The following is a 27,418-nucleotide window of genomic DNA, read 5'->3' on the forward strand; positions in this document are numbered from 1 at the left end:
AAACAAGCGTAACTTCAGATGTGCTCCAGGGCAGCATAATAGGTCCGCTGATTTTTACTATATATATAAACAATCTGGTTGATTGTATTGACGGGGGCATTAAACGGTTTGCCGATGATGCTGTAGTCCATAGGAAACTAGTATCGTACGAAAGTTGTGAACAAATCAATGAGGATTTGCTGAAAATAAAAGCGTGGTGTAATGACTGGCAGTTTGTCTCTCAACATTAGTAAGTGTAACCTACTGTGTATAACAAGGCGAAGATCCCCATTAATGTTTGAGTACAAAGTAAATGCCCAGTCCTTGGAAGTGTTAACATCTGTCAAATATCTGGGTGTGACTATTTGAAATGATCTCAAATGGAATGATCAGATTACACAAGTTACGGGCAAGGTGAACTCTAGATTGCGGTTTATTGGTAGAATCCTGAAGCGTTGCAGTCCTTCAACAGAGGAAATTGCTTGCAGTACGTTAGTTCATCCAGTCTTAGAATATTTTTCGTCTGTATGGGACCCTTACCAGTTGGGTCTCATTCAAGAGGTTGAAAAGGTCCAAAGAAGAGTGGCAAGATTCGTGACTGGTACATTTAGCCATCGCGAGAGTGTTACAAATCTCATAGAATGTTTGAAGTGGGATACAGTTGCAGATAGACGCGCTAAACGGAAGAGGGTACTCACTAAATTCCGAAATCCGATCTTTGCCGAGGATATACAGCATATATTATTACCACCAAGTTTCAAATCGCGCAATGTTCTCCATTCAAAGATATGGGAAATTAGAGCTCGTACTGAGGCATTCAGACAGTAGTTTTTCCCTTGTGCGATCTGCGACTGGAACAGAGGGGGGGGGGGGGGGGGGAAATATGACTTTGGTGCAAATTGTGCCCTGCACCACACACCGCTTGGTGGCTAGTGGAATATATATGTAGATGTAGATGTTCTGTGAGTTCCTGTTGAGTTTGGTCGTCATCCTCATCCAATAAGGACCGCAATTGATTGTCTTCGAACTTTTTTGTTGGTTTCCCACGCTTGTTGTTTCTCATGTCAAAATCACCATTTTTGAATTTTTTGAACCACTCGAAACACTGTTTTCCAAGATCATGTTTGCCGAAGGCTTCGACAAGCATTTGATGTGATTCTGCCCTATTTTTCTTCAAATGATAACAGAAAACCAATGCTGTGCACAAATCGTAGTTCGTAGGCACAAAACTCAACATGTTTACGGATTTGAAATAGATACTGATGTTTGGAACTTGGGTTACTGTGCTTTGACATTCGTCATCAGCCATTACAGGAAGCAGATGGCGCTGCAGATGCGTTCTCACGGGCCCAGCACTGACAGCTAGCACCATCTATAGGGAAATTCCAGTTTCATACTTCTACACGTGGTACATCATCTAGTGACCACAAAAATCTCAACTTTTCTGGTTTCTTTTGATTTTAAACTGAGTATGCTGTTCATTTTAAGAAAATCGTGCTTGCATCAATATATCAGTTGATATAAGAGTTAAAATTATTAATTTCATTAATGAAAATTGTGCACCTGTGTCATTTGTGTAGAAGCTTTTTTCATTATCTTGAATTGTTAATGAAATAAAATAGGTGTTACATCTTACATGACTCGGCCTTCATGTTTCAGTTATAGTAATGTGTTCCAGTGATACAAAGTTCTTTTTAGTTGAAGAGAAATGTCCATTACAGATTATCCTTCCAGAGTTTTGTGTCATGCAGAATTTTGTGTCTTGCAGAATGTGTTATGTATATGTACCTTCGCATACAGTTGCTTCCAGCTTAGTTGGTTCGTAAAGCCTAAGTGGGAAATTGGACACTACCCTGTCCATTAGAACAAAATGTCATTGCGCTTCTTATACCCCATCAGCTGTTGACACTATCAGTTTGCACTGCTCCTTGTCATTCTGATTTAGGTTTCATGTTGTTAACCTAAATCACTTAGAGCGACTGCAGTGCTATTGCTGATTCTTTATTACAGCCTCATTCAGTTGGCATATCTATAAGTACCTCAATATTTGAAACATTAACATATAATCGTGGTGTGTGACTGACACAGCTAAAAGCAGACGTGAATTCATAAATGTGATAACTATTTTACTTGGTCAGACAGTCACATTATCAGTATATGGTTTGTGATAAGTACAGTATTGTATCTTTACAATGCCAAGTCACCTTAGACTATGTCTATTGGAGTTGTTCCTGTCCCTGATCAAATCTTACTTAAAAATTGTGTGTTTTTTATTCTAGTATTTACAAGTATTATGCTGTTTTCCTATGTTTGCCTCAGACACATAGAAAGTAAATAGTTAAATAAGAGAACTCAGTTGGCACACATGAGAAATAGTTAAAGTACACCATAGATTAAAATGACGTAGCAGGATAAAAGATATCTGGTCACAGAAACGCATACGTAATCTAGAACGAGATAAAGTTCATGTGCTTCATGCATTGAAGGCAGTATAATTAGAAAGAGACAGAATTGGTGGACAGTATTTGTCTTCGGAATTTGAAATTCCAGTAATGCCTGCAGAAACTTGGAAGTGAAAAAGCTTTTCCTAGTCTTTAGAAACATTAATTCCTTCCTCGGGAAGGCAAGAAGGATGGGTTGGGGAGCTTAGAAAGGAGTGGCAGGTCACTCGTATGTCACTCTGGGTTATTCCTCAACCTATCCTAGTCTCCTCCCTGAGGAAGTTACTAATAGTTAAGAAAGCTAGGGATAATTTTTTCATTTTAAAATCTATCAGCAGTACTATAATTTCACATCCTGTAGGTAAGTACTGACCAGCCATTCTTTCTCTTCATTTTTTTGTTTTGTTTTTAACACTGCCTGATAAAGGAAGTGAGGCACCCAGAAGGGGAGGAGGAAAGGAAACTTCATGAGTTAAGAGGGTATGTGATGTTATTTCACTGATTGCAAAATTGCATCAAATTTACTAAGAACTTTGCAGCATGAGCCACTTATCAGTACAGCATTGCACTTCCTGGTGTGTGCACTGATTTGGTTGGTAAGGGTGTCATAATGTCATTTTATTCTCTCGTGAGGCAAGCTGGCCCACAGATGTTGTGACTGGTCCTTGATATTGTGGACGTTAACACTGGGACAGAATTGATGTCCGAGCTGGTCCCACAGAAGTTACATTGGGGACAGGTGGTAGGCATCTAGCTCTCCATGGGAGACCATCGTCACACAGATGGTTCATAGGCACATGTGCCACGTGCACAGTGGCATCGCAGTACTATTGCATGAGAGGTAACACATGAGGACACAGGATGCCCATGACACACCATTGTGTTGTCAAGAGTTCCCGCAATCACTATGAGCCGTGACTGATGGCTCTCCCACCATGATACCAGGATTAACAGCGCTATGTTTCTCGCTGACAGAGTCACTGATCTGGAGCAGTGCAGAAACATTATTTATGGCTGAACACTTTGTGACGTCATTTATCAGCAGTCCATTCTTCCCAATCACGGCACCACTCCAAACACAGCAGTTTCTGTTTTGGTTTTAACAGAAGGCTACATGTGCGATAGTGATTTCCTAGCCCAGCAGCTGTTAGTCTCCTACCACTGGCGCAGGATGATGTAGAATGTTGCAGGGAGTCCTGTACTTATTCTCGGATGGCAGCCAGTGATGTGGAGTTACCAGGTGCACAATACAGCAATCTTCCTGTGTGATGTTCAGATGTAGTCAGCCAGAGCCGTGACGCTGAGTATGCCAGCCCTCATGTTCATGTTATGTCCATCATTGGTCCACTGTCACGTCCGAATGCACGACAAACTTGGATAGTACATGATTCAGCCAGCCAGTCAAATAAAGACCCAATAATGAGGCCTCTTTCAACCTCTGTCAGGTGCTGATAATGCTGTCTCACACAAGTATGTGGCATCTGTGCTGTTTACAGTGATCACTGATCACCTTGTGCTGTTCACGCCTCTTATGTGTGCTACCAGGCCTGGTAACAACACCAATAATGCAGTCTGACAGCTGTTTTACATGTTGCAGGGAATTAAAACTGTAATCACGTATGTACCTCCCCTCCGCAAATGGCGGGAACTTGTGTTGAAGTTGCAATGTCTTCTGGATATTTCACTCTTTTGTCAGGCAGTTTTTTTCACATGGATCATTTTTTTTTTTAAATTTTCTTCCTACAATATTTAATGAGTAGTGGTAAATATATTGCTTCATATACTGCGCTACTTGAAACTAATTTTCAAAGTTGTTGATGGAATGTACATTGCCAGAACCCATTACTGGAGGAGCTAAGGTATTTTGTATTACTAGTAGTTTTGTAGATATTTTCAGGATTTTTGTACATTTGATGGTTTATTTATCAACATAGTCTATTAAGAATGTCGGTGATTCAGTTGATCTAATGCGTGAAGTTAGTACCATTTTGCAGTACAACTCCACAGCGCACACACAAAACAAGAATTTCCAGAAGTGGATATGAGTCCAGGTCATTTGAAATCATGATACTAATGAAAGGCAAAGAGAGTCTCCAGATTCCTTGTAAGCTCAGTAATTTGTAGTCACTGTCCACAAGAATAGGCGTACATTTTGTGGTTTACCATGTTTAATATTTGTAATCATTATGTATTGTTTCGATGCTTTGTGCTAGTATAATGGGATGCTGGGATAACTGGATGTAGGTGGCAGTTCTTTCTCTGCCGAAGATGGGCGCAGGCGCAAGAGGAGGTGATAATGGTGAATTTACATTAACTTCTTTATTAATTTTTTTTGCTGTGGACAGACATTAAAGATGTGCCCCTCATCTCTGGCACAATTAGGGCTTTCTCTCATAATGTTCCGGCCTGGTAACAGCAGGCAAGGTAGACCAGTGAGTGGTTAACACAGCTGCTTGGGTGGTGGTCTGCTGAGTTGGCATAGTATGTATGCTGGGTGGCAGTCCAGCACCACATGTGGCCTTTTCCAGCATGAGCAGCTGGTGGCATCGACAGGCTTTGCAGTAGGTCATGATGCAGCCCAAAGTCTAACTCAGAACCATTGCCTGCGTGAGTATGGGCAGTCAGGCAGAGGTCCACGAACCGTGTTCGGTGGTGGCATAGTTACGGCAAGGCCACAGTTAACACAGACTGGGTGTAGCTAAGTTGCCGAGATGATAGATCAATGGAGTTGGTTCGGGTGGGCTTAAATGCTACTGCTCCCCACTGTTGACTTCGCAGTTGTGACTGTGTATGTGTGTCATGCCGAATGATCTGTAACAGAGGCCGTGATGGGCTGTCGTATTTGGCTGTAGCATTCTGTGGAGAATGGCCCGACTATGGTACACGTGGTCGCTTCTGCTGATCACACAGTTTAATGGCCATTACTGGATGATTCTGCTTGTGGCCTGATTACTGCTTTGGCTCCAAGTACTTTGATAATTTATCATGTTACAATCTCCCCTTCCTAAGGAAAAAAATTTCCCTCGTATTTCCATTGATTTACAAGTATTTACATTTCACATTTTTAACTTCACTCAAAGCAACACATTGTCATTTTCACTATTTACACTTATTTCAAACTAGTGAACACTTGGTTTACACAGGAAGTGTTCATTCACCATTAATTCTGACGTCAATATGTGGGAGGGAGCAGGTATTGGGCTCATATCTACGCCTCCCCATATCATCTTCAACAAGCATTGTTAATGACTAACAAGGAGAATACATGTACTTTGGGCTAAAACCTTCCTCAGTCTATGGGGAACAAAACTGATCTATGCCAACAGAATGGTATATGCACTGCCCTATTGTTTGATGACATTGGCCTGCATGAAATTAGTGATTTATGCACTGTCCTTTTGCATCATGTTTTTATACACTGAAGAGCCAGAGAAACTGGTACACCTGCCTAATATTGTGTAGGGCCCCAGCGACCATGCAGAAGTTCCGCGACATGACATGGACTCGACTAATGTCTGAAGTAGTGCTGGAGGGAATTGACACCCTTAATCCTGCAGGGCAGTTCATAAATCCATAAGAGTACGAGGGGGTGGAGATCTCTTCTGGACAGCACGTTGCATGGCCTCCCAGATATGTGCAATAATGTTCATGTCTGGGGAATCTAGTGGCCAGTCTAAGTGTTTAAACTCAGTTCCTGGAGCCACTCTGTAGCAATTTTGGATGTGTTAGGTGTCAAATTGTCCTGCTGGAATTGCCGAAGTCCATCGGAACGCACAATGGACATGAATGGATGCAGTTGAGACAGGATGCTTACATACATGTCACCTGTCGGAGTTGAATCTAGAGGCATCAGGAGTCCCATATCAGTCCAGCTGGACACGTCCCACACCATTACAGAGCCTCCACCAGCTTGAACAGTCTCCTGCTGCCATGCAGGGTTCATGGATTCATGAGGTTGTCTCCATACCTGTACTCCTGTACTCGTCAATACACTCAATACAATTTGAAACGAGACTCGTCCGACCAGACCACATTTTTCCAGTCATCAACAGTCCAATGTCAGTGTTGACGAGCCCAGGCGAGGCATAAAGCTTTGTGTTGCGCAGTCATCAAGGGTACACAAGTTGGCCTTCAGCTCTGAAAGTCCATATTGATGATGTTTCGTTGAATGGTATGCATGGTCAGCATTTAAAACTGCAACAATTTGTATTTGTAGAAGGATTGCAGTTCTGCCACATTGAACACCCCCCCCCCCCACCCCCCACCCCACCCCCTCCCCCACCTCCACCTCCCTACCAGGTGCTCGTCACTCTTTGGCAGGTTCATGCTTGGCTACCACAGGGCCCCAGCCTTTGCAGTATTTTTTCCCTTCTGTGCTGCATGTCTATCCTCTTTTTTATACTTTTTCCCCTCCCTTGGGGAACATGCCTGAGGTATTATTGGGAATGTCCTGAATTCTGTCGTTGGCGAACGAACAGTCTCACCTTTGTTTTTCACTCCCTTTTCCTTTCCTTGTTTCCCTTCTCCTCTTGTTCCTCTGCTTCTGTGTTTGAGGATACTCTTTCATCTTCTTCCTCCCTGTGCGTAACAGGTGACTGGGTAATGCGTAATTCCCAGCCCCAGGTCGACAGGTAGGGTTCCCATGTACCCCCTGGTACAGGCCAGGCCCAGGGAGAGGTGATTGTGTGAGCTGTAACCTTCTCAAATTGCCAATTGGTCCCTCTGTCAGGTGTTCTGGAGGTGTGACGTAGGGTGTGAACAACCTCCCAAGGCAGGTGCGCTCCCTTGTGAAGGGGGCCCCAAGTTGGAAGGATCGAGCCATCAGAGACGCTGGCAATCATGGGGGATTTCATCGTGATGAGTCAATCATCTTCCCACTCAACATCCACAAAATGTAAACGTAATGAGGTTAATGATGCAAAGATCCTTCCAACTGCCCCACGGTTCCTTGTGGTCTCACATACTGAAGATGGTCAGTCCTTTTCCACGGTAAATCCGTTTATTATTCAGAAAAGTGTAGATGCAATTGATGGCCCTGCAAAATCCTGCTCTTGTTTACGGAATGGCACTTTGCTTTTGGAGAGACCACTTCTAATTTGTAAGCACAACAACTGCTTGCTGCCTCACTTCTCCATGGTTACTCTGTTCACGTCGAGGCCCATAGTACTTTGAATTGTTCCTGTGGTACAATTTACATCATGCTGCTTGACGGTCTAACTGAGGCCAAAATCCAATCTTACCTCTCTGATCTGGGTGTCATTGCTGTCCATCATGTAATGAAAAAGGTAGATTCCTCTTTAGTGCCCACCTGCACTCTCTTTCTCACCAAACTCAAAGCCGGCTATGAACTTATCACTGTCTGGCTGTACATTCCGAATCCGATGCGCTGCTGATAGTGTCATCATTTCAACCATACTAGAACGTCTTCTCAACACCCAGCCACATTTGTGACCTGTGGTGGGGATGCACACGAGGGCGATTGTCCACCTCCTCCTCCCCGCTGCAACTGCAATGGCGGCCATGCTGCCTCCTCTCAGGATTATCCAGTGTATTTTGATGAGCAAGCTGTTCAAGTGATCGCTCCATGAAGGACATGCCCACGCAGACATGTGACCTCCAATTCGGCTCTGAGGTTGTGAAATCGTAGTGTCAAAGTAGCATTGCCATCCCCCCGTCCAGCTGTGCAACAAGCAGTCAAACTCTCGCCTGAAGAGGCGAAGCCACCAGCTACACAACCGGTAGGCCGGAAAGGATAGAAGGAGTACTTTCGTGAAGACTTCCTCTGTCCCTTCAGCCAAACAACACCCAAGCCTTCATCAAACCTGAAAGACTCGAAGTAGTCCACCAAAAGCAAACAGTCTTCTCCTTTGCCACTTCAAAGATCCTCTCCAATGGTGTTGCCACGTGGTACCTCAGCACGTGTCGCCAGTGTGCACCAACAACCGTTTTTCAGCATTGGACTTCACAGACTGACCGCACAAGCAAGCTGATGCTTCTGTGGACCCCTTGGAGCAGGATCCTCCTCCTTCTGTGTCCTGTAGTAGCACCTTTCCCCAGCTGTCGCTTGGCAGCTGCTGAGGTGACACCCCTACATCTCTTCATCATCATGATTCTCCTCCAATGGAACGTTTGTGGCCTTTGGTCCCACAAAGAGGATGTGGCTGCTTTTAGTGTCGCAGTGTTCCCTTGTACTCTGCCTTTGGGAAACGAAATTGCACCCTCACAACTGCTTTGAGCTTTGACGTTTCTTACCAATTCATTTTGATCTTCCCCCTGAGGTTGGCATTCCATCTCTTGGGGGCGTCATGCTGCTCATACGGGATGATATTCATAGTCAATCTTGAAGCTTTTGCAGTTCGCCTTTTCCTTCCCCACCTGACCCTCTGTACCATTTACGTCCCTCCATCATTCACTGTCACCAGGATAGACTTACTTCAACTTATTGGGCAGTTACTTCCCCTCATTTTGCTACTTTAATGTGCATCATCCCCTTTGGGGTTCTCCCAGGACCTGTCAGAGAGGTGCCCTTATGGCTGATCTTCTTAACCTCTTCTGCCTTAACACTGGAGCAACCACTTTCCTTTCCAACTCCTCACACACCTATTCCCATTTGGACCTCTCCTTGTGCACTGCCCAGCTTGCCCCTCATCTTGGATGCTCCATTCTTTCTGACACCTACTCGAGCGACCATTTCCCGTGTGCTCTCTGTTTGCTGACTCCTACCTCATCCACGTGCACGCCTAAATGGCAGCTTTCTAAGGCTAACTGGCAGCTTTACTCCTCCCTGGTGACCTTCGAAGAACGAGATTTCCCCAGTTGTGATTACCAGGTGGAATATCTCCTAAACGTTATACTTACTGCTGCAGAATGTTCCATCCCCCGCACCACTTCCACTTTAATACGTCTGTCCCAGTCCCTTGGTGGACTGAGGCATGCCGCGACGCAATTCGTGCACGGAGACGTGCTCTCTGCGTTTTTAACTGCCACCCTACGCAGGCAAACTGCATTAATTATAAACAGATGCGTGCAATGTGTCATTGCGTTCTTCGGGATAGCAAAAGAGCTAGCTGGATTTCATTCACTAGTTCTTTTAAGTTCCACACCTTCCTCTGTCATGTGAACCAACCTCCGACGGCTCTCTGGAACCAAGATCTATTCCACAATTTTCGGCCCGACAGTAGTTGAAGATGTCATTGTGAGCCCTATTGCTATCTCCAACACCTTTGGCCGCCATTTTGCGGAAGTTTCGAGCTCTTCACACTATCACCCTGCCTTCCTCCATTGGAAACGAGTGGAGGAGGTTTGGGTGATAACCTTCTCTTCTCCGAATCGTGAGTGTTACAATGTTACCTTTACTATGAGGGAGCTAGATCTTGCTCTCAATTCATCCCGATCCTCCACCCCAGGGCCAGACGCCATCCACTTTCAGATGTTGCAGCACCTTTCTCTTGCAGGCTTTCTGCTTAATGCGTACAACCGCATCTGGGCAGAGGGCACGTTTCCTGGGCACTGGCGTGAAGCCACCATCATACCCATACCTAAGCCCGATAAGGACAAAAAGCTTCCTTCTAGCTACCGCCCCATCTCTCTTGCCAGCTGTGTTTACAAGGCGATGGAACGTATGATTCATGTCTGGCTGATGTGGCGTGGTGGCTTGAGTCTCGCCATTTACTAAAGAATGCACAGTGTGGATTTCGTGCGTGGCGTTCTGCAGTTGACCATCTCATTACTTTGTCCACCCATGTCATGAATTGTTGTTTTGGAGAAGGCCTACGACACCTACTGGAGAACTGGCATCCTTTGTACTCTTGATACCTGGGGCTTCCATGGGCGCCTGCCCTGTTTTCTTTGGGCATTTTTACAAGACCGAGTTTTCAAGGTGCGTGTGGGATCCGTCTTGTCGGACACCTTTATTGAGGAAAATGGTGTGGCTCAGGGTTGCGTCCTGAGCGTTGTCCTCTTTCCTATTGTCATTAACCCTATAATGACCTGCCTCCCGCTGCGCATCTCCGGCTCCCTTTTTGTTGACGATTTTGCCATCTATTGCAGTTCTCCACGGTCATGTCTCACTGAGTGGCATCTTCAGTGCTGTCTTGACCGTCTTTACTCCTGGAGCATCGAAAATGGCTTTCACTATTCCACTGACAAAACTGTCCGTATGAATTTCTGGCAGTGCAAATGATTTCTTCCATTACCTCTCCATCTTGGGCCTGTTGCCCTTCCGTTTATTGAAACTACGATGTTCTGGGGGCTCATGCTCGATAGGAAACTCTCTTGGTCCTCTCGTGTATCTTACCTGGCAGTCCTCAATGGTACTTCCTGGGGTGCCAGTCAAACCACCCTCCTCCGTTTGTACCGGTCCCTTGTCCGTTCGAAACTCGACTATGGATGCTTTGTTTATGCGCCTGCATGCCCATCCCTCTTATGCCATCCAAACAATATCCACCATCGTGGGTGGTTAGCACACTGGACTCGCATTTGGGAGGACGACGGTTCAATCCTGCGTCCGGCCATCCTGATTTAGGTTTTCCGTGATTTCCCTAGATCACTCCAGGCAAATGCCGGGATGGTTCCTTTCAAAGGGCACGGCTGACTTCTTTCCCCATCCTTCCCTAATCCGAGCTTGTGCTCCGTCTCTAGTGACCTCGTTGTCGACGGGACGTTAAACACCAATATCCTCCTCCTCCACCATTGTGGCATGCATTTGGCCACGGGTGCCTTTTACACTAGCTCGGTTGAGATTCTGTATGCTGAAGGTGCTGAACTACTACTGTCCTACCCTCATGATGACTTTCTCCTCAGCAGGTATGCATGCCATTTGTCTGCCATGCTTGGCCAGTCATCCTATGCTTCCTTCTTTGGTGATTCCTTTGATCGTGAGTATGGGGGTGTTCCTCTTCTCTGTTACCTCCTGGAGTCCACTTTCGGCACTTGCTACGGTGGCTTAACTTCACACTGCCTGCAACTTTCCCGGTGGGTGTGAACCCGTCACCACCGTGGCTTTGTGAAGCGGACCGTGTGTTCAACTTGGCCTTCATCCGCTTCCCAAGGACACTACTCTAGCATCAGTCTATTGCCTTCAGTTTTATGACCTTCCCGTGGAACTTCGCGATAGTACCTTTGTATACACAGATGGCTCTCGGACTGACCGTGCGGTCAGGTGTGGCTTCGTCATTGGCACCTGTGTCTTTCGATATCGGCTTCCGGCACACTCCTCAGTATTTACAGTCGAGCTCTTTGCCCTGCATCAGGCCATGGAGTACATACGGTGACACAGGCTTTTCAATTGTGTCCTCTGCTCAGACTCACTCAGTGCCCTTTAAAGTCTATGTGCTCTGTACACTGCCCATCCCTTAGTGTAGTGGGTCCAGGAAAACTGTCACTTGCTCACTCTTGGTGGAGCCAGTGTCATGTTTCTGTAGGTTCCTGGTCATGTCGGTCTGCCAGGAAATGAGGCTGCTGACGCTGTTGCCAAGGCTGCAGTCCTCGTACCTCAGCCCGGGTGTACCTCTATTCCCTCTGATGGTCTCTGTGTTGCCGTCTGTCAGGAGGTGGTGTCTCTTTGGCATTGCCAATGGTCCTCCCTTCATGGGAATAAACTTCGGCTTATTAAGCCTCTCCCAGTGATTTGGACGACCTCCTCACGGCCCTCGCGCTGGGGGGAGATTATTTTAAGTTGGCTGTGTATTGGGCACTGCCTTTTTTAGCGATCACCATTTGCTAAGTGGAGCTACCCCACCACTTTGTACATACTGCGCCCAAATTTTAACTGCCTGACACTTCCTGATGCCTGCCCCCCCTTTTTTTTTACCATTTACGTTCCAGCTTGCGTTTGCTGTCTGATTTATCAGCCGTTTTAGTGAATGACACGTGGGCTGTCGGCCATTTAATTTTTAGTTTTGGACCTCCATTTCTTTATGGTGTTTTTTAGTCCTTTTTCCACGTGCTTGTTTTTAGCTATCTTTTCTTCTGTCAATTGGGACTGACGTATAGTCATTTAACTCCTCTCTGTATTCATGTCCTATAGTTCTGACTTGGGCGCGTATGACCCCAGTTGTTTTTTGTGCCCTAAAACAAAACAAAACCAAAACAAAACAAACATTGAACGATTCTTTCCAGTCATTATCAGACCTGTACTTGCAGGATCTTTTTCCAGCTGCAGCGATGTCGGAGATTTGGTGTTTTACCGGATTTCTGATGCTCGTGGTACACTCGTGAAATAGTTGTATGGGAAAATCCCCATTTCATTGCAACCTCGGAGATTGTGTGTCCCATTGCTTGTGCGCCAACTATAACACCACGTTCAAACTCTCTTAAATCGTGATAGCCTTCAATTGTAGCAGCAGTAACCGATCTAACAACTGCGCCAGACACTTGTTGCCTTATATAGGTGTTGCCGACTGCAGCACTGTATCCTGCCTGTTTACATATCTCTGTATTTGAACATGTGTGCCTATACTAGATTCTTTGGTGCTTCAGTGTGTTTTAGTAAAAGTTTATTTAAAACAGTAGGAGATCCATAGTAACCTTTTTTTGGCCACGGTCTGAAGACATAGTGACTATCTGAGCTTCCATAACCTTGTACTCATCCATTCTTTATTAATTCTTTAAAAATTCCTCTTGCTCTGTGAGATTTATATGTGATAACGCTGACCCAACTACAGGTGCTGAACCAGCTCCACATATGCTCTACAGTAATCCTTTCCACATATCGTGCAACATGTGATAGATTTTCCTATTATGTCCCTTTGTTTTGCGTGGTCAGCTGTTGTTGGTGGCTCTGTGACTTTCATGAACATCATTTCGTGATGGAGCTGAATCTGTTTAATTGATTATGTCACATCTAACGACGATTTTGAATCTGTGTCGTATCTCAGCATTTTTGCTGTTTTGGGACAATGCTATGTGATATGAAAACAGTAAAACCTAACCAGTCAATACTGTAGTGACTCTCCATTCTGTTTTTATTGGTTGGCACTGTACCATGGCTTAAACCTATCTCAACAAATTAAGTAGAACTTGTTAACTATTTTCTCAGGGGGAGGGGGGTTACATTTTCCTAGATTACATCTGATGTTCTTGACTCATCCATGACTCTAAATCTGACATGATGCCTATCTCTAATTATTAATATACACATTAATCCAATTGTCCTCACTCATCCTGAAGTATATACTCCATACAGTTTGTATTTGCAATGGAAACCTTATGCCTGTCCTGACTTATCCATATCCAAAAGTTTTCCATGTCCCAGTAAGGCACCTCTCGGTACTGGCTGGCAAACTGTCCTTTGTCAATGTACCCAACAAGTTATGGAATATGACTCAGTGCACACAGTGGAGTGTCCAACTGAACTGCCCCATGTGCATGTTAAATGAGTTTATGGTTTGGCCCACAGTCCCTTGCAGACCACTACAACAATATATAACCCCAAGATTATGGTAAAAGGAGGGAAAAATCAAAACTAAAGCTGTAGGGAATCTCATGAGTGAATAAAATCCAGCCTGCTACTTATATATCTTACTGTACCAGATGTTTCTTGAGCACTCTCGAATTCTATCCATCCCCTTCCCCTTCAGTAAGACGCTGCTACATAACCATGGAACTGGCAGCTGTCTTCTGAGTGTCCCACTTCATCTTCAGCAATCCTTTTGACACCAATTACAGTGGGATGCAGAAAAGGCTGGGTGTGGGTGGCAGTTCTCTGGCAAAGATAGATGCACATACAGCAGGAGAAGATCCTAGTGAGATTACAGTAACTCCTTTATTACTTAGGTAGACAGAAGAAGCAGCAGCTAACATGTCCTGTGGGGCTAGTGGCTGGGGGTGTCGACAAGCATTGCAGTACATCGTGGTACTAATCAGAGTATAACTCAGAACCATCAACTGGAGAGTGGCGGCAGGTGGCTGACAGACTCTGGTGTTGATGAGCGGTATCATAGAGGCGATGGCAGAGTGCTGGTTGCCATGGGATGGGCGGTCAGGCAGAGATCTGTGGATCCCGACCTGGTGGCAGCAGAGTTACGGGTAAGATTCCAAGGCTGTGGCTGACCCAAATTGGGTGCAGCTACATTGCCCAGCTGGTCGACTGATTACTAACTGAAACTTCCTGGGAGATTAAAACTGTGTGCCGGACTGAGACTTTAATTCAGGACCTTTTCCTTTCGCAGGCAAATGCTCTACGGACTGAGCTACCCAAGCGTGATTCATGGCCTGTTCTCACAGCTTTTTTTCTGCCAGCACCTCATATCCTACCTTCTGAACTTCATAGAAGCTCTCCTGCAAAACCTGCAAGACTAGCACTTCTGGAAGAAAGGATATTGTGGAGATATAGCTAAGCCACACCCTGGCATATGTTTCCAGAGTGAAATTTTCACTCTACACGGGGTATGCACTTATATAAAACTTCCTGGTAGAGCAAGTACCCACAAAAGGCAAAGATCCCAAGTTCAAGTCTCGGTCCGGCGGACAGTTTTAATCTGCCAGGAAGTTCCATATCAGTGCTCACTCCAGTGCAGAGCGAAAATTTCATTCTGGAAACATCCCCCCCAGGCTGTGGCTAAGCCGTGTCTCCGCAATATCCTTTCTTCCAGAAGTGCTAGGCTTGCAAATTTCACAGGGAATCTTACGTGAAGTTTGGAAGGTAGGAGATGAGGTACTGGTGGAAGTAAAGCTGTGATGACAGGCCATGAGATGTGATTGGGTAGCTCAAACAGTAGAGAACTTGGCAGTGAAAGACAGAGAGGAAGTTTCATATCAGCACACACCATCTGCAGAGTGAAAATTTCATTCTGAATGACAAGCTGATTTGGGTGACTTTACATGCTGGAGCTCTCTGCTGATATTGTGGTTGTAACTGCGTAAGGGTGTCACGTCAAACAATATGGAGCAGATGTAATTACTGGTTGTCCTATCTGGCAGCATGTCTGGGCTGTAGTACCTTATGGAGATGGGCTCGGCAATGGTATGTGTGATCTGATGACAACCAGTTCAGCTTCTGCAGATTGCACAGTTCAGTGATTGGTGCTATCTGTCCCTGGTTTGACCTGATTACCATTACTGCACCATTTTTGTTTCCAAGTACTGTCATAATTTATCCCATTACACTAGGGGCTTACAGTATACTTTAGTTGCATAAATCTGCATATCACTAGTTCAGATATAAAGCTAACAGTGATCAAGTGGTCATTTTCCATTGGATTTATTAGATTTTGAAAGTGCATGTGAATTTTTGTTCAAAACAAAATGCTTAAATGACATATTAATTTTCCTCCTAGCGTTGCTGCTATTGCAACAGAGGTGGTGCAACTGTGTATTGCTGTGGAAACACTTGTAAAAAGGTTTTCCATCTGCCTTGTGGACTTAAAGAACAATCCTTCCATGAGTTCTATGGACGTTTTCGGTAAGCAAATATTTTAAGTGTAGATTTGTGTTTGAGGTTGTGATAAGAATTTTAAATAAAATACTTAAATAAAATACTTGTGACCTTAGTGCATCACCATTTTGTATTCGTTTTTTTCTTCTCTGGATTATGCTAAATGTGGAAAGATTGAACTTTACTGAAATGTATTTGTTAGGTGGTTTGTAGAACTGCATGATTTATTTATTGCACAAAAGTGAGCAATAAGAATAATACATTTTGTTCACATGCAGTCATCGTGTAGTAGTTAGCTCTTCAAGGGCTTAGGCATTTTAACTGCCCTGTCACAATACATGTATTCGCCAATGAAATTTGTCATAAGTAAGTACAATTTGAGAAGAACAATGATGTCCATACCTACAATACTACAGGAAAAAATTACCTTTATTACTCATTATTAGAGCTATCAGTGGCTTAGAAAGTAGTTAAATATGCTGTGACAAAAATTTTTGATCCTTCACCCAGTAACATAAATGAATCATTCAAATGATCCATGGAACATGTAACTAACTAGCTATATACTTATTAATAGTATGTTGTTGCTATTTGTATTGGAGTATCACACAAAAGTAATGGTATCAGAAAACAACTACCTTTGTTATACTGTCTGGAACTTTGGTTATTATGTTCTTTCCATAGTTGTTTCAAATTATATGTTATGTGCATTCAACCCAAATTTTACCATAGACGCATAGCCAGTGTCTATGTTGTGTGTGGAGTAAGCAAATGTAGATATTCTAACAAGATTTGGTCTGTGCTTGCAATTTCCCATTGGTATAAAAGTGTTTAGGTCAGTACTGACGTATCATCACGTAGGTGCCCAGCCCAACAGTACCCCTCCTCGAGAGGACTGACACTTTTTATGATGACCTAAGCTATGAAAACAGCACCCAGCATTACACAGTACCGAAAACTAACAACCATCTTACCCTTGCATGATTTGTCCCAGATAGCACGAAAACCGCTATTACTGTTACCTCCCAACCAGACTATCACAGAGTTTTTTTTTTCACTTGGCGCTTGCCTTGGCACTTTGTTTCCCTCTGCCCTTGAAACAGCTACCCTTCATTTGCTTTTTGTCCACTATGTAGCTCCTAGATGCGACTATATTACTGGGTAATTCTAGCCAGACGTATGGATAACATCAAGGCCCCACATCCCGTGAAGTTCTTTATCAGTAACTAACAAATACAGAGGTGACAGTAGATCTCTTGAGATGATCACCACATCGGTGTGGGTGTGGAGGGGCTCCACCTCTTTGACGAGCTATAGATACAAAAATTAATAGGGATAATGCAAGAGTAGGTCTAATAATGAATAAGGCAATACGAATGTGTTTAAGCTACTATAAACAGCATAATGAACTCTTTTTCTTAGTTAAGGTAGCCACTAGCCAACACCCTCCTTAGTAGTACAAGTTTATATGCCAATTGGCCCTGCAGATGATGAAGAGATTGAAAGGACGTATGATGAAATAAAAGAAGCTATGCAGATAGTTAAGAGAGAGGAAAATTTACTTATGATGAGGGACTGAAATTTGGTGGTAGGAAAAGAAAGAGAAGGAAAAATAGTAGAAGAATGTGGGCTGGTGGAGAGGAATCCACATTGTAGAATTCTGCACAGTGCATATCTTAATCATTGCTAACATTTTAAGAACCATGATAGGTAGTCAAGACCTGGAGACAAGACGAGGTTTCAGACTTATCATACAGGGTGTCCCACTCAAACCTCCCTGATTTCAAAGACCCAGCAAAAAAACCACAGTAGATATGACAATGAAAAATGCACCACATTGTAGAGCATCTCAAAGAATTAATTTATTTATCATCAATACACCTCTACTTGTGAACCATTTGTAGCACGAAGAATATCGAGTCTATACTCAGTTTCTTGCCAAGTTCTTTGTAACATTTCCCCTGTTGTTGTTGCAATTGCATTAGTTATATGATGTCGCAATGTAGGAATATTGTCCAGTTTGGTCACATACATGTGGTCCTTCACAAATCCCCACATGAAGAAATCAAGCGGCGTAATGTCGGATGAATGTAGTGGCCAGGTAATGGGTCCTCCACGCCTGATCCAATGATTGGGGAATTTCCTATCCAGGAACTTGCGAACAGCTGTTGACCAATGCGACGGAGCTCCATCTTGTTGAAAAATGATGATGGGTTGTGAGTCTTGTATATGAGGGTACACAAACTGCTCCAACATGTCCAGATACACTGACCCATTCCCCCTTTGTTAAGCAAAGAAGAACGGCCCAACAATCCTGTCGTGCATTAGCCCGCACCAGACGTTTAGTTTAGGGCTATCACAAACATGTTCAATGACAATGTGCAGGTTTTGTGAACCCCAAATTTGAACTTTATGCCTATTAACCCTTCCTGATGAAAGGTTGCCTCATCTGAGAATAAATTCCAAGAAACTGGCATCCATATCAATACGCTGCAGCATATCCACAGCAAATTGTTGTCAGCATGGTTTGTCGTTTGGCATCAGATTTTGCATAATTTGCACTTGGTAAGCACACATCGAAGACACTTGTGAACTACATGATGCAATCTTGATCAAGGTACATCAAGTTGCCTAGATGCTTGACAAATTGACTTACGTGGGCTTCTGAGAAACATTTGTCTGATGTCCTCCACCGTCTTTTCTGAAACTCCGTAACGTGCACCGCCAGAATGTTTCAGAACACTTCCTGTTGCTAGAAACTTCCTATACCATTCCTTAATTGTTTTTACATCGGGTGGATCACATTCATACGCACGACGATAATTTCTTTGCACAGTAATCTGCGATTTTGTTTCTCCAAACCACACTACTACTTGCGTGTGGTGCTGTGGAGTTGCCATTTTCACTTTGTGCGACCATGCTGCACTCTGGCAACAATACTTGGCACTTGTGACACGAGAATATAAATTCTTTGAGATGCTCTACAATGTGGTGCATTTTTCATTGTTGTATCTACTGTGGTTTTTCTCTCCTGGCTCCTTGAAATCAGGGAGGTTTGAGTGGGACACCCTGTATAATGGCAAGACAGAGATTTCGGAACCAGATTTTAAAGAGTACGACATTTTGAGGTGAAGATATGGACTCTGACCACATTTTATTGGTGATGAACTGTAGATTAAAATTGTAGAAATTGCAGAAAAGGTAGGAAATTAAGGAGGGGGGTCCTGGACAAGACGAAACAACCAACGGTTGTCTGAGAGTTTCGAAGGTAGCAATAGGCAACAATTTACTGACACAGGGGAAAGGAGTACAGTAGAAGATGAATGGGTAGCATTGAGAGATGAAATAGTGAAGGCAGTACAAGATAAAATAGGTAAAAAGATGAGACAAACTAGAAATCTGTGCATATCACAGAAGGTGTTGAATGTAATTGCTGAAAGGAGAAAATATCAAAATGCAACAAAGAAGCTGGCAAAAGGGAATGCAGCTGCCTAAAAACTGAGATTGACAGAAAGAGCAAAATGGCAGAAGGACAAATGCATGGCTGTTAGAAGCCTTTAGGAGAATTAAAGAGACCTTTGTAAATAACAAAAGAAGTTGTATGATTATCAAAATTTCAGGTGGAAAACCAGTACTAGACAAATAAGGGAAAGGTGGAAGGAGTATAGAGGGGCTATACAAACAGGGTGTATATGCCCTAGAAAATCTGGGAAAAACCCAGGAATTTTTTCATCTGGGAGAAGTCCAGGTAAAGCCTGGGATTTTTTTTGAATTCCAGGTATTTTTCATTGTTTTAGTTTTAGTTTTCAGATAAATTTTTGTAATTTTGACTGGTAAGAACTGATACTGTAACAGCTACTGCAGAATAATACTACAGCAATAAAACATAAACAGGAGAATAACGCCAAAATAAAATTTAGTTTCAAAGTGCGCCATTTACAACAAGAAGACATATTACACACAAAAGCGTCTGCTGATTGCAAAATATGTCAAAGACTATGCAGTACTTAATAACGACGAACTGCTTTTCATGAGTCTTTCTCGTATGCCTCATTTTGGTGAACGTGGTGTCACAAATGTTTAGATTTCTAATAGGTCACGAGAAAGTATTGCAAATGATGGTTTCAGAAGTGTTAATTTCAAAGTAAATTTCATTTTCACAAGGTAAATTGTTATGTGTGAGAACGTATAATGAGCTTTGTAAATGACAGAGTGTTAGACTCTCATTCAAAACTGAACACTGAGGACCAGCCACTTAGAAAAATTTCAGGCTCAGAAGCTATTTATCCCATTATTTAAAATTTTACTGGCACCATTCGTGCTTGATATACCGTAAAAAGTTAACACACACAAAAAAATACAAATTGTGGAGGCTAGTTTTTCATATTTATTTTAGTTCCTTCATAGATTACAAATTATGCAATAACGATGGCAAAAAGCATCTTTCAGAAAAAAAGTGTGATGTGACTTCTTGAACAATTTCACGTGTTACTGGTTTTACTATGGGGCTTGACAGAATGTGTATCTGTAACCCACGAAAAGTCCGGTGCACAGGAGTGAAACTTATAATCAAGCTGCTGCTGCTGCTGCTGCAGTTCAAGCTGGTGCTCTTATGACCCTGCCTAGCCACACCCTTGGAAAAACAGCAAATATTTTTTGACCATCAATATTATTTGAGAAAACTTAGCTTTTCGTGTGGTTATACTTTATATTAATTTAAGCCATAAACCTTTTCTAATAGTGTGTCTGCGTTGCTTAACAGTTTTGGTTGACTACATCACATTTCCTATGCTGTGGATATCTGCTGTCATTGGCTGGCGAGATCATGTGACATGAGCTATGATTGGCTGACAAAAGCACATCACAATCTCGGTTCCAGTGCTTCGGAAGCTACCATGGTGTAATTGGTGGAATTCATGTTTATAATTTCGTAATACAAAAATGTGCAGTGCACATGTTACTGTGCATCAAAGATCTTTTCAAAATGCATTGCGTTTTCTGGGTTCTTTTCCTAAAGTGCTGGAAAGTTCTGTCTCAGTTTATAAATCCTTCACTACTCAAAGGATTGACAAGTTTACAGCTCGGAGGGAAAGTATATTGTCACTTCACAAGGAAAAAGTTTATTTTCACCCGAGAAAGCGTATTCTTTACTGGGAAATACGAGAATTATTTTTCCCCTCTCGTGTACGTATACGCTCTGTACAAAGGAAATGAACTTGAAGGCAATATTATCGAAAGAGAGAAGGAAGTAGGTGAAGATGAGATGGGAGCTCTGATTCTGTCAGAAGAATTAGAGCACTGAAGGACCTAAGTCAAAACAACGCTCCTGGGGTAGGTGACATTCCCTCAAAGCTACTGATATCCTTGGGAGAGCCAGCCATGATAAAACTACTCATCTCATGTGCTGGATGTATGGGATAGGAAATACCTTCAGCCTTCAAGAAGAATGTAATAATTCCAATTATAAAGAAAGCCAATGCTGACAGGTGTGCTAATACCAAACTATCCATTTAATAAGTTGTACAATACCCAAACGAATTATTTATGGAAAACTGGAAAAACAGGTAGAAGACAACCTTGGGGAAGACCAGTTTGGTTTCCAGAGAAATGTATCAACATGTAAAAAAGGCAATACTGACCCTACGACCTACCTTAGAAGATAAGTTAAAGAAAGGCGAACCTACGTTTATAGAATTTATAGACTTAGAGAAAGCTTTTGACAATGATGCCTGGAATACACCCTTTGAAATTTGGAAGGTAGCAGGTGTAAAATGCAGGGAGCAGAAGGTTATTAGCAATTTGTACAGAAAACAGATGGCAGAGTTGAGGGGCATGAAAGGGAAGCAGTGGTTCAGAAACGGATGAGACAGGGTTATAACCAATCTCCATGGTATTCAATCTGTACAATGAGCAAGCTGCGAAGGAAAGAAGGAGAAATGTAGAGAAGGAATTAAAGGTCAGAGAGAAGAAATAAAAAGTTTGAAGTTTGCTAAATGTGGTGTCACCGCCAGACACCACACTTGCTAGGTGGTAGTTTTAAATCGGCCGTGGTCCATTAGTACATTTCGGACCCGCGTGTCGCCACTGTCAGTGATCGCAGACCGAGCGCCACCACAAGGCAGGTCTCGAGATACGGACTAGCACTCGCCCCAGTTGTACGGACGACTTTGCTAGCGACTACACGGACGAAGCATCGCTCATTAGCCGAGCAGCTAGTTAGCATAGCCTTCAGCTAAGTCAATGGCTACGACCTAGCAAGGCGCCATTAGCATTACATTGCATTTATCTAGAGAGAGTCTCACTTGTATCATCAAGAACGCTGTATACAAATGATGGATTAAAGTTAAGTATTCCAGCAGCTACGTACTTTTCTGTATAGCATTCATTACGTATCCTGTTTCAGACCTCACACCACCCTGCGTGAGTTAGCGCGTGCATCTTGGCCGCCTCTTTCTATTAGTGTACGTAGTGTTGGCAAGTCTGCCAACACTACACTAATGACATTGCAATTCAATCAGCGATGGCAAAGGACGTGGAAGAGCAGTTGAACAGAATGGACAGTATATTAAAAGAAGGATGTAAGATGAACATCAACTGCCATGTCCCGGCACAGGTCCTGGATACCAATATAGAGTTGGTCGAGCCTGCGTGGCGCAATTGGGACGTTGACTGCTTTTATGGGTTTGTGGTTCCCTTTAACTGGCCTTAATTACAGAGGTGAGAGGGAGTAGAATCTCCTGGACTGTCTAAGGGCGTGTAGGAGGTGTAGATACGTTAGACAATACTTTCAATAGGTAGCAGGTACAAGGGGGGAATTGGCAGCACTGAACTGTCAAAACAGTAAGGTGAGATTTCTCCTTTAACGCAATTTATTGAACTAATATCACAAAGAACATGTGAGGTGTCAGACCCTTCCCCTTACTCTGTACACTTCTATAGATTCAGCCAGAATCTCCACTTCTCACTCTATGTCGGAAACGACTACTCACGAGAACTACCACCTTTGAATTCACTCTTCGTTTAAATAATGGACCCTTGTCCTATCTCACAGGAGACAGTGGCTTGTTACTTCTATTGCTGAAACTAACTGTAGAGGCTACTTGAGACAGAGACAAACTGTCCCTGTTCAAAATTATTCCAATGCAAAACTTCTACTTAACTGACAGTTGTAGTTGCGTCCACCAGAGCATCACCGTCTTCTCGTAGTTGCAGTTCCTATAGACTCATCAGTAGTGGTTGCTACCTTCTCAGTGCTGCCGGGCCTCGTTTGCTTGTGTCCTCTTCAGCTTCTGCGACGACTCTGCTTCCTGCTGCTCGTGGATGCCCTTAAATACCCATTTTGAAGGTCTGCCCTGCTCGGATGCAGCCCTCGCATCCGCTTTCTCTAACTTATTTTTTGGTCTTCCCGGACATTTCGTCGCTGTGGACCTATATTCGTTTCGATATGTCCGGCAGAGTCCAGGGGCAGAAAGTTCCTTCTCGCCCTCCAAGGTCCGAGAGACGCGCTGTTCGTGTCCTCGACATGTTTACTAGCTCAGGCTATTTGTAGTGTGTGACACTTTCCCTTCTGTGTCTGTGGAACTTCGGGTTTCACTGTGCGGCGTCCGCGTGAGAAATACTGGCTGAACCTTTACATTATGAATAGCTATGTCATTTTGTTAATTAAATCCTCTGGGGACCTGACACAACAAAGTCAAAACAAGTGTAATAGAATATAGTTTAATTGAATCAGGTGTTGCTGAGGGTATTAGATTTGCAATTAGTCGTTAAAAGTAGTAGATGAGTTTAGTTATGTGAGCAGTAAAATAACTGATGATGGCCAAAGTAGGGAGGATATAAAATTTAGACTGGCAATGGCAAGAAACGTGTTTCTGAAAAAGAGAAATTTATTAACATCAAACAGAAATTCATGTTAGGCAATCTTTTCGGAAGATGAAACTTCATGGCAGATTAAAACTGTGTTCCGGACCGAGACTTGAACTCGGGACCTTTGCTTTTCGCGGGCAAGTGTTCTACCAACTGAGATATCCAAGCACGACTCATGCCCCATCCTCACAGCTCCACTTCTGCCAGTATCTCATCTCCTACCTTCCAAACTTTACAGAAGCTCTCCTGCAAACCTTGCAGAACTAGCACTCCTGAAAGAAAGGATATTGCAGAGACATGGCTTAGTCACATCCTGGGGTATGTTTCCAGAATGAGATTTTCACTCTGCAGTGGAGTGTGTGCTGATATGAAACTTCCTGGCAGATTTAAACTGTGTGCCGGATCGAGACTCGAACTCGGGACCTTTGACTTTCGCGGGCAAGTGCTCTACCAACTGAGCTACCAAACATGACTCGCACCCCGTCCTCACAGTTTTAATCTGCCAGGAAATTTCATCTCAGCGCACATTACGCTGCAGAGTGAAAATCTCAATCTGGAAACATCCCCCAGGCTGTGGCTAAGCCATGTCTCCGCAATATCCATTCTTTCAGGAGTGCTAGTTCTGTAAGGCTCACAGGAGAACTTCTGTAAAGTTTGGGAGGTAGGAGATGAGATACTGGCAGAAGTGGAGCTGTGAGGGTGGGGCGTGTGTTGTGCTTGGGTAGCTCAGTTGGTAGAGCACTTTCCTGCGAAAGGCAAACGTCCCGAGTTCGAGTCTCGGTCCGGCACACAGTTTTAATCTGCCAGGAAGTTTTATATCAGCGCACACTCTTCTGCAGAGTGAAAATCTCATTCTTTTCGGAAGATATTTGTCTGGAGTGTAGCCTTGTATGGACGTGAAATGTGGAGGATAAATATTTCAGACAAGAAGAGAATAGAAACCCTTGAAATGTGGTGCTACAGAAGAGTGCTGAAAATTAAATGGGTAAATGCATAAATTCTAAATTAAATTGGGGAGAAAACATATTTGTAGCATAACTTGATTAAAAGAAGGGATCACTTGAAAGGACACAATCTGAAACATCAAGGAAGCACCCATTTGGTACTGGAGGGAAGTGTGGAGAGTATAAATTATAGAGGGAGACCCAAAGATGTAGACAGATTCAGCTGGATGTAGGTTGAAGTGGTTACTCAGATGTAGGTTGCAGTAGTTATTCGGAGCCGAGGCTTTTACAGGGGAGAGTAGTGTGGAGAACAGCATCAAACAAGCCTTTGGACTGAACACCACAACAATAATTACAGCAACAAATATGTTAACTGGGTCAAAGGATCGAATGGGGAGACTGCATACACAGGAATGAAATTGAGAATAGATAGTGAAATGGGAAAGATGGCTGCTTAACTCTCGAGCAGGCGTGCAGATTTTCGTAGCACGAGCAGGCACGCGGTGCACTTTGTACACATGTAGTCAAAACCTGTCGTAATGGTACCAAGGGAAACACATATGAGCTAAATCAGTTTAATTTTAGTTGATTTAAACAACAATACAAGAAACATATATTACTCTGCTAATTAACTATTTGATTAAACAAATAAGAAACTTTCATATTATTCTATTGCCACAGTTGACATATCACTCTATTCCAACACTTTTTTAAGCACTTACAGAACAAAAACATTCTTTCATTGTAATATAAAAGGACAAAGGCTTTATATATTGAAGAAATATCACTTATCACAAAGTTCCTTCTATCTACACAGTTAATTGTTTTGCACATTTTCGGAAAATGCTTTACACTTCTCACATGTATGCACTGTTTTTACATGTCCTTTGCAAACAAAGCTATGGCATAGTTCCATCTTATGGTAGTAGATGTGTTTCTTGCTCGTCCACATGTTACACGCTGACCTCGCTGGCCGGAGTGGCCGTGCGGTTCTAGGCGCTTCAGTCTGGAGCCGAGCAACCGCTACGGTCGCAGGTTTGAATCCTGCCTCGGGCATGGATGTGTGTGATGTTCTTAGGTTAGTTAGGTTTAAGTAGTTCTAAGTTCTAGGGGACTGATGACCACAGCAGTTAAGTCCCATAGTGCTCAGAGCCATTTGAACACCGACCTCTTTTTCTTTGTGGTAGGCTCCTCAGTTCTTTCAACACATTAATCTTTGTATTTCACGAGGCAAGTTGCACTGTCGGCAGGAAATGGAGGAATATTAGATCTTTCCACTAGTTGAGGCTTCATAAGAGAAAGTGCTAAATCTTTCAATTAAATGCTTCTCTTGTTTTTTGGATTTGCCTCATTTGTATGAAAAATTATTTGAGCATTGATTCCTGCTATATCCATTAGAGCATAGAGTACAACCAATGGCCATCTTCTTGTCATCTGTGAGACAGAACATGCACCTCCCAGTTGATCGACTGTGTTGACTCCTCCCTTTGTTATATTGTAATCCATAACTGTCTCTGGTTTACCTGTAACTGTGTCAACGGTTCCAAAATCATTCGTGGTTGAAAGTAATTCAACTGCCTTGTTTTGTTTCAGCACATACAAAACTAGCTTCTTATCATTCTGAAAACCAAATAAAGAGGGGTGGATAGCCCTACATTTCCCACCTAAAAATTCTTGTGGGATCTCGCGTTTGTTTTTTCTCAACGTGCTGATGCATGTTAGTCGCTTTTTCAAAAGGGAGTTGGCTAAGGAATAGCTAGTGAACCAATAGTCCACTGTAACGTTTCTTCCTGAGCCTTCAGTGTGAGTAACTAGCCTTCCTACAATATCACAGGGAGAATTAGAAACATCATATGGTCCTTTAGGTTGTTAGTCACAATATACTTCTTTATTACTAGTTAAGAATGTTTTAGCATCTGCTGAAACAAAAATTGAATGTATATGTTTGTGTATTTTATGATTTCATCAATCTTTTCCAGGCTAAGTATTGTCCATAAAGCCTCTGTTTCACTTGTGACCTCTCTGGCAACAGGTGTAGGCCCAGGGAATCTTTCACAATATTCTTTCTTTTTGTTTTCGAAGTCACATTAGGACATATTTTATTCCATTTATACATTTTGTCCCTCCAATAAAAAGACCATCAGTGGAGAGCAACTCTTCACTGTCATCATCTGAATTGTGGACTCAATCAGAATCAGAATAATGGTCACTTTGTGTGATAAATGCCTCTTCTTCTTAAGAGTCGTCATCGTTTTCGTTGTCTGGTACAGAGGTGAACTCTGGGTCCTCGTTGAGTAACCAATCGAGCTCGATGTCTGTCAGCTTTGATATCGCTCTGCACAGTGATTCACTCGCTTGTTACATGTTTTGATTCAATTAAAAAGAAACAAAATAAAAGTGAAAGGAAAATTACTTACATGACCGGGCGCATGGCACACTTTGTACACTAAGATGACACACTCTCAGTTGATTTTAAATTACTGTAGCTCACGTGAACCTATGACAGCACAACTTCTCACCGGGCCATCTGAAACAATAATGCAGGAATAGGTAGGGGCTTGCTATTGTAAAACAAAAATGGAACCGTGCACGGCAATGCTACTTGCAGTTGGCGCACTTTATACGCAGGGGCGCTCGCTCGAGGGTTAAATATTTGTAAGCTACAATTGACTATAAATATTTTTCGTGGTTTTCTCTTCTAACATACTGTATGTTTCTGGTCAACTCACCCATCTCAACAAAGTTTCTGCCTCATTAATCTCCCAGCTACTTCATTGGGTACCAATAGGGTTGTGGAATGCAGTCACTCATTC

General features: G+C 43.1%; 1 protein-coding gene across 1 annotated transcript in view; it reads left to right on the forward strand.

Annotated features, from left to right (window-relative positions):
- Positions 1-27,418, forward strand: part of LOC124555175 — a 247,777-nt gene that overhangs the window by 63,674 nt on the left and 156,685 nt on the right. Inside the window, exon 4 of the mRNA XM_047129001.1 lies at positions 15,698-15,822. Coding sequence (XP_046984957.1) covers positions 15,698-15,822 — 125 coding nt within the window. The remainder of the gene's footprint in view (positions 1-15,697; positions 15,823-27,418) is intronic.

Source organism: Schistocerca americana, chromosome X (assembly GCF_021461395.2).
Source record: "Schistocerca americana isolate TAMUIC-IGC-003095 chromosome X, iqSchAmer2.1, whole genome shotgun sequence".
NCBI classification, from domain to species: domain Eukaryota; kingdom Metazoa; phylum Arthropoda; class Insecta; order Orthoptera; family Acrididae; genus Schistocerca; species Schistocerca americana.